Below are 8,280 nucleotides of genomic sequence, written 5' to 3'. Positions count from 1 at the left end.
GAATTCCACTTACTTCTTTCAGTTGTTTGCTCATGATTCACGTTGATGGAATTATTTGGATGACTTTTGCATTGTGTCCAAACCAATTTTTATGTAAAAATACACTTAAAAACCAGTTTCAGTACTGCTCGTACCAAAACTAGACTTGAAAAAGACACTTATTCCCTTAGAAAAGTACACTTCATTCTAGTACCATAAATGTTGGTTTTCTTTCTATCTTCAATTCCACTTACTTCTTTCAGTTGTTTGCTCATGATTCACGTTGATGAAATTATTTGGATGACTTTTACATTGTGTCCAAACTAGTTTTGATGTAAAAATACATTTCAAAATCAGTTCCAGTACTGCTCGTACCAAAATTAGACTTGAAAAAGACACTTATTCACTCTGAAAAGTACACTTCATTCTAGTACCAAAAATGTTGTTTTTTTTTCTATCTTCAATTCCACTTACTTCTTTCAGTTGTTTGCTCATGATTCACATTGATGGAATTATTTGGATGGCTTTTGCGTTGTGCCCAAACCAGTTTTATGTAAAAATACACTTAAAAACCAGTTCCAGTATTGCTCGTACCACAACTACACTTGAAAAAGACACTTATTCACTCTGAAAAGTACACTTCATTCTAGTACCAAAAATGTTGTTTTTTTTTTCTATCTTCAATTCCACTTACTTCTTTCAGTTGTTTGCTCATGATTCACATTGATGGAATTATTTGGATGGCTTTTGCGTTGTGTCCAAACCAGTTTTATGTAAAAATACACTTAAAAACCAGTTCCAGTATTGCTCGTACCACAACTACACTTGAAAAAGACACTTATTCACTCTGAAAAGTACACTTCATTCTAGTATAAAAAATGTTTGTTTTTTTTTCTATCTTCAATTCCACTTACTTCTTTCAGTTGTTTGCTCATGATTCACGTTGATGGAATTATTTGGATGACTTTCGCATTAGGTCTAAACTAGTTTTTATGTAAAAGTACACTTAAAAACCAGTTCTAGTACTGCTCGTACCAAAACTAGATTTGAAAAAGACACTTATTCACTTAAAAAAGTACACTTCATTCTAGTACTAAATATGTTGGTTTTTTTTTTCTATCTTCAATTCTACTTACTTTTTTCAGTTGTTTGCTCATGATTCACGTTGATGGAATTATTTGGATGGCTTTTGCATTGTGTCCAAACTAGTTTTTATGTAAAAATATACTTGAAAACCAGTTTCAATACTGCTCGTACGAAAACTGGACTTGAAAAAGACACTTATTCACTTAGAAAAGTACACTTCATTCTAGTACCATAAATTTTGGTTTTTTTTCTATATTCAATTCCACTTACTTCTTTCAGTTGTTTGCTCATGATTCACGTTGATGGAATTATTTGGATGGCTTTTGCATTGTGTCCAAACTAGTTTTTATGTAAAAATACACTTAAAAACCAGTTTCAGTACTGCTCGTACCAAAACTAGATTTGAAAAAGATACTTATTCTCTTAGAAAAGTACACTTCATTCTAGTACCATAAATGTTGGTTTTTTTTTTCTATGTTCAATTCCACTTACTTCTTTCAGTTGTTTGCTCATGATTCACGTTGATGAAATTATTTGGATGACTTTTACATTGTGTCCAAACCGGTTTTTATGTAAAAATACACTTGAAAACTAGTTGCAGTACTACTAGTACCAAAACTAGACTTGAAAAAGACACTTATTCACTATGAAAAGTACACTTCATTCTAGTACAAAAAATGTTGGTTTTTTTTTTCTATCTTCAATTCCACTTACTTCTTTCAGTTGTTTGCTCATGATTCACGTTGATGGAATTATTTGGATGGCTTTTGCATTGTGTCCAAACCAGTTTTTATGTAAAAATACACTTAAAAACCAGTTCCAGTACTACTCGTATCAAAACTAGACTTGAAAAAGACACTTATTCACTTAGAAAAGTACACTTCATTCTAGTACCAAAAATGTTGGTTTTTTTTTCTATTTGAATTCCACTTACTTCTTTCAGTTTTTTGCTGATGATTCACGTTGATAGAATTATTTGGATGGCTTTTGCATTGTGTCCAAACTAATTTTTATGTAAAAATACACTTAAAAACCAGTTTCAGTACTTCTCGTACCAAAACTAGATTTGAAAAAGATACTTATTCTCTTAGAAAAGTACACTTCATTCTAGTACCATAAATGTTGGTTTTTTTTTCTATCTTCAATTCCACTTACTTCTTTCAGTTGTTTGCTCATGATTCACGTTGATGAAATTATTTGGATGACTTTTACATTGTGTCCAAACCAGTTTTTATGTAAAAATACACTTGAAAACTAGTTGCAGTACTACTCGTACCAAAACTAGACTTGAAAAAGACACTTATTCACTATGAAAAGTACACTTCATTCTAGTACAAAAAATGTTGGTTTTTTTTTCTATCTTCAATTCCACTTACTTCTTTCAGTTGTTTGCTCATGATTCACGTTGATGGAATTATTTGGATGGCTTTTGCATTGTGTCCAAACCAGTTTTTATGTAAAAATACACTTAAAAACCAGTTCCAGTACTGCTCGTACCAAAACTGGACTTGAAAAAGACTCTTATTCACTTAGAAAAGTAGACTTCATTCTAATACCACAAGGAATACATATAATTTAAAACACCAATATAGCTGTTTATAATTAAAGTAGGACCTCATTCACCACAAAACACAAATATCAGATTTAACAAAAAACTTTATCATACATAACATCACATCTAATTGTTTGAACATCATAGTTACTCGTCACACAAACATTTGTTGACAAAGACTGTAATGAATTCATCAGCATCAGCGTGATCCACTTCAAAGAGCACACGATCTCCTTCTTTCAATTGATGTTCATTGCAAATTTCCTTCCAGCCCTTTTCTCTTCACAAACAGGAAGTGATCAAATTTAATTTAAACAAATTCAGCACAGATCAATCAAATTACACACAACATAGTCAAAAACCAACAAACTAACTTTTTAACATCCAACAACACAAACCCAATTTGCTTTTTGTACCCACCCAAGCCTAAATGTCAAAACCAACAAACTCCCTTTCTAACATCCAACAACACAACTACAGTTCGCATTTTGTACCCACCCGACCCTAACGGCCGAAACGCTTCTCTTCAAAAGCATTCGTACATTCGAAGCATTTTTGCTTACACAAACTCGTTCACATTTTGAATTAACAATCCACAACAACATTTAGGATTGAGAGAGCATCAATTTGGGGAACAACAACACATAAAAATGGCATTTCAATCGAGGAACAAGAACATACGACAATAGGGTTTCATTTGGGGAAGAACAACACAAAAATACGGGATTGCAATCGGGGAAGTAAAACATACCGAATTGGCCTTTGATTTGGAGAAGAAAAACACCAAAATTAGGGCTTGCAATTGTGGAGGAAGCTGCGGCAGCGATTAGCAGCGATTGTGGAGGAAGCTGCAACAGCCACAAAGCCCGCCTCTATTTTCCTTTCCCAAAATCGCACTCTCTATTTTCCCAAAACCGCAGTCTTCACTTCTTTTTTCTCAGTTTTCCTCTGCAAGCGCGTGACCTACAAACCATTCATAACCTCACGCGTCAATTCTCTTTTCATATTTAAAAAACATTAAAATAACCCATGCCACGTAGGCGGGTAAAATTTGGGTCAAACAACTGAGGCATCGTATCATTATCCTTAATATAATATTGACACATAGCATAGTTATATACCATTATTTTAACATTATGCTTTATTTGATCTATATGAATGAAAAAAAATAAGAAGTGAAGAAGAAGAATGAAAGAATAGTTGTAAACAAAAATAAAGAAGAAATATTAAATTTTTCAATTTTTTTTTGGTGAAAAGAGAAAAAAGATAAAATTATTTACATATTAACCAAAATGCAATTTCTAATATACCATATTTTCCTAGTATACAACTATTTTTTTTTAAATTATACTATAAAAAATTACAGTCAAACAATGAAAAGAGAGATTGTTTCCTTTCCATTTCATTCCAATATGACAAGAAAAAGATAAATTTTATGGTGGGATCACATAAAAATAACTTTGCTCTTTCTTATTTCCCTAATTTTCAACCAAATTATGAACATATTTATTGCTTGTATCTTGTCTCTTTCCTTCTTGTTTCATTTCCTTTAACTCTGCTTACATCGAAATTATTCGGATTCATTTGGATTGGTTAATTAAAATTAATGTCAACTAATGCAGCTTAACTCAATTTTCAATTCACCAAAAAAAAATTGATAACTCTATTAAACCTCCCAAGGTTGTTTTGTTGAGTTATGCAAATTGACTGCTTCTAAAGTTTTAAAAACAATATATATATATATATATATATATATATATATATATATATATATATATATATATATATATATATATATATATATATATATATATATATATATATATATAAAATTAAAGTGACAAAAAATTCGAGCGGCTAAATAAACATCAAAGCATTAACAAGTTTATCATACCATGTCTTATAGTTAAACCCAATTATACGTATAAATCATTTGGAAAATCACTTTCTCCCTTAAGAAGAGATTGCTAACTTTTAGTTTAAATGTATATATCAACAATATATACCAAAAATATTTGAAAAGAAAAAATCACTAAATTATTCTCTTTTAGTATATTTATGATTTAAGGGATATATATAAAGTTGTCTTGGTCGTTTTCAAAGCATGATAAAGAGAAGCACTCTAAACATTAAACTTCAACTTATTAACTTAAGGTATGTAAGATTGAATTAAGTTTATATTTTAATTTTTAATATTTAAATATAAAAATAATCCAAGTAAGATTTATTGGGTTCGTAATTTTTTTATATTTTATTTCTCAATTTAAGATGTCTATTCCCAACATGAGTTAAAGATATCTAGTTCTCAGCGTTAGAGAATAATGAAAATCTTAAGTTATAATTTGATTTATGAGGTTAAATTAAATTTAAAATTTACTTTTATATATATCATTCTTATTAGTTTTAAGAGAAAATTCTAGAAAATTGTTCAGCCAAGAAGACAAAATGAAAAAAAGGAAATAATCAGATGTTCTAGAGGGTAGTAAATGAAATGCAGAAACCATGCAAATGAATGGTATTGCATGAAGCATTCCAAAAAGTCAACTAACTCATATTGACTCTCTCTCTCTCTCTCTCTCTCATACTTGTATTGTATAAACGGACTCGGTAGCTAAGACTTCAATCCTTCACATTCTTATTCGGCAAGCTGATTGACTCGGCAAAGCATCAAACCCAACATCCAATAATAAATTCCAAATCAACCCTATATTATAATAATATTTAATAACCAATATCTCTCTATTATTATTTATTTTTTTCAATTTTCTTTCTCCGTCCATTTCATTCATCCATCCATATGCGACAATTACGCGCTTTATAAACGATTCCACAAGCAGCCTTTAATCCTTCGTCTTATTGCTTTCTTCTTCAATACAACGTACATATACATATACACATAACATATATATATATATAGAGAGAGAGAGAGTTACTCGTAGCTATCATATTATATAAAAGATCGAAAGAAATAGAATATTATTCTGTCTTTTGGTTTGTCAAGGTTTCTTTCTGAAAGTGGAACTATTGAAGTTAAGTGTGTCTGAGAAGTATGGCTTGTTTGGTATCTCGAACGGGAAGGGAGATGCAGAGGTACAACAGTAATGGTGGCAGACAAGTTGTGGGGTGAGTTCATCGTTTCGATTCTTTGGATGTCTGTTTCTCATGATGTTTTCTGTCATGGCTTCATTTGAAGTTTGCATGTGTTTGGTATGTTTCTCTTTTTCCAGAAAAGGAAAGGTGGGAGGGAATGAAACATAAATCAAGCTTTTAAAAGAAAAAAACAAAAGGGGTGTTTTTTATGAGTGAAAGCTCAAAAATTTTAGCTTTTTCTGCAAAAGTTTAGAGGTTTAATTAATGTATATGATACTCTTATTTCTCAGTTATCTTTCCTTTTATCTTATCTATATTTTGTTTTCTTTCTATCTGGGTGTCTACTTTCTGTGCATGAAGAAACTTTCATTCTAAAAAGAAGAAAAAATTGCTGAATTTGTTGGGTTTGAGGTTTCTATTTGGTGACAGTTGCACTCAAGCTTTTTTTCTGGTTACATTGCATTTTGGATAAGTTTGTTTAGTTTGTTGGTTTTTGTTTTTCTTATGTTATCAGCTTAATTAGTCTCTTATTTACTATGTTGCTGATTGCTTTTGGCTTTCAATGTCTACTTGTGCAGTTGCATACCCTACAGATACAAAGAAGACGTTGATGGCAGTGCGAGCAATGAATTGGAGGTGCTTGTGGTTAGTTCGCAAAAAGGCCAAACATTAATGTTCCCGAAGGTACTTTTTTGTCGTTTCTGGCACATATATACAAATAAATACGGTGAATATTTCAGAAACGGGATAAAAAAAACAAATTAATATATTAGGATTATATTTTGTTACGTATAATAGTTTCATATAAGAGTTTAGGTCGATCATATCATTTAAATATATCTTTTCCTTTTTAATTTTTAGACACGTTTTAAAGATAAAATTAAGGTGACTAATGATTTTTTTCCAAAAATATTAAATTGACCCGTGATATTTTTGTAATAGAAGTTGAAGAAAAATTATTGTGATGATGTTTAGGTAAAAGTTGAAAACATGTTTTTATTTTATTTTATTTTTTTAAAATTCTAATGCATATATTTTCAAATTCTAAAGCATACACTTATAATGAGAAAGGATTTGTTTCGTAACTTTAAAAGTAGTTCTTTTTTCTTCAATTGGGTGGTGGATTTTTCTTCATGCATGCATGAATAAAATAGGTGTGTAGTATAATTGAAAAGTTTGTTCCCTCATCTAAATTAATTCATGCATAGTAATATTAATTAACATATGATTTTTGTGCATTTTAGGGAGGATGGGAACTCGATGAATCTATAGAAGAAGCAGCTTACAGGGAGTCCTTAGAAGAAGCAGGAGTTACTGGAATAGTTCAGGTACTTTTAAATATATTAGATATATTTAAATAATTTTTCTCCATAATTCAATTTATGAAAATTCTTTCAATAATATAATAAAGTTTTAGTTTTTTTATGAAGTGAAATTAGTTTCTTCTGTTAGGTGAAATAATTGTAGGCAAAAACTGAAAATTTGGTTTGATTTCACATGGCAGCATGAATTGGGTCAATGGAGCTTCATTAGCAAAAGACATGGCACATACTATGAAGGTCACATGTTTCCTTTGTTAGTCAAAGAACAACTTGACTTGTGGCCTGAGAAGGATCTTAGAAGAAGAACATGGGTATGAGTTATTATTATTAAATATCGTGTTATTGAATTGGTCCATTTCATTTTCAAAGAATATATATAATAGTGAAACACTTAGTTTAATACACTCATCATCATATGGTTGCATCATTTTCTAAGATGTTAATTTATAGCTTCTTTGAGCATGAGTCACTTTCTAAAATGTGTGTATTATATATAGCTATCATTAAATAAAACACTTTGTTATTCTTCCCCCCAAAAAAAATGCATGCATGATGATCATTACATATACCAATCAAAATTAAGTGGTGGCATCATATTACAAACTTTTTGAACAATGATTGAAACATAATTAAGATTGCACCTTGGAAAAATTAAACGTACAATATTAATAAATTAATTTAAAATGCAGTTAATTTTTGTACTAATTTTGCTTTTGTTATGATCGTTTATGCAGATGAGTGTTGATGAAGTTCGAGAAGTTTGTCACCATTGGTGGATGAAGGAAGCATTAGACATTCTTGTTGAGCGACTCACTTTACAGAAAAATAGGAACATTTAACGTTAATTATCAGTTTATTTTGTAGATACAAATTTGTATTTGATTAGTTTGGAAGTTGTTTTACTCATGAGATGATGTTTTCTGAGTTTCAAACTTGAAAATAATCTAATTTATGAATGAATTTTGTTGAAAATTCAAATATGAATATAAATCTATATTAAATAGAGATTGAGAAAGTCAAATATATATTATAATAAGAAACATCTATAAATTTATTATCTTAGCATGAGATTTGTCAAACTTTATTTAGATAATTTTTTATATGTTTTACTTATTTGTTTATTATCATATTTGTCTATGTAAGTTTTCAAAGGCTAAACTAACTTATCTTTGGCGCCAACCCAAACTCATGCAATGATTGATGAAACACGAAAACGTCAAATTATTCAAACCTTATGTCAACGTTATGCCA

At 29.9% G+C, this 8,280-nt stretch overlaps 1 protein-coding gene across 1 annotated transcript; it reads left to right on the top strand.

Annotated features, from left to right (window-relative positions):
• The first annotated feature begins 5,566 nt into the window (after positions 1-5,566).
• On the top strand, positions 5,567-7,904 carry LOC114174726 (nudix hydrolase 18, mitochondrial-like). The gene is made up of 5 exons (XM_028059571.1): positions 5,567-5,740; positions 6,286-6,391; positions 6,952-7,035; positions 7,212-7,340; positions 7,764-7,904. Exons 1-5 carry the CDS (start codon positions 5,667-5,669, stop codon positions 7,866-7,868), a joined length of 498 nt encoding a protein of 165 aa, XP_027915372.1. The 5' UTR covers positions 5,567-5,666; the 3' UTR covers positions 7,869-7,904.
• The last annotated feature ends 376 nt before the right edge of the window (positions 7,905-8,280 follow it).

The sequence above is a fragment of the Vigna unguiculata genome, chromosome 2, assembly GCF_004118075.2.
Source record: "Vigna unguiculata cultivar IT97K-499-35 chromosome 2, ASM411807v1, whole genome shotgun sequence".
Classification (NCBI taxonomy): domain Eukaryota; kingdom Viridiplantae; phylum Streptophyta; class Magnoliopsida; order Fabales; family Fabaceae; genus Vigna; species Vigna unguiculata.
This window is presented reverse-complemented; position numbering and strand designations above follow the sequence as displayed.

Excerpts from the sequence above, each read along its gene's own strand:
- LOC114174726 (XM_028059571.1), top strand. The coding sequence starts at position 5,667 with ATGGCTTGTTTGGTATCTCGAACGGGAAGGGAGATGCAGAGGTACAAC. Across the intron at positions 5,741-6,285 it reads GGTGGCAGACAAGTTGTGGG|TTGCATACCCTACAGATACA; the intron begins GTGAGTTCATCG and ends CTACTTGTGCAG. Across the intron at positions 7,036-7,211 it reads GAGTTACTGGAATAGTTCAG|CATGAATTGGGTCAATGGAG; the intron begins GTACTTTTAAAT and ends TTCACATGGCAG.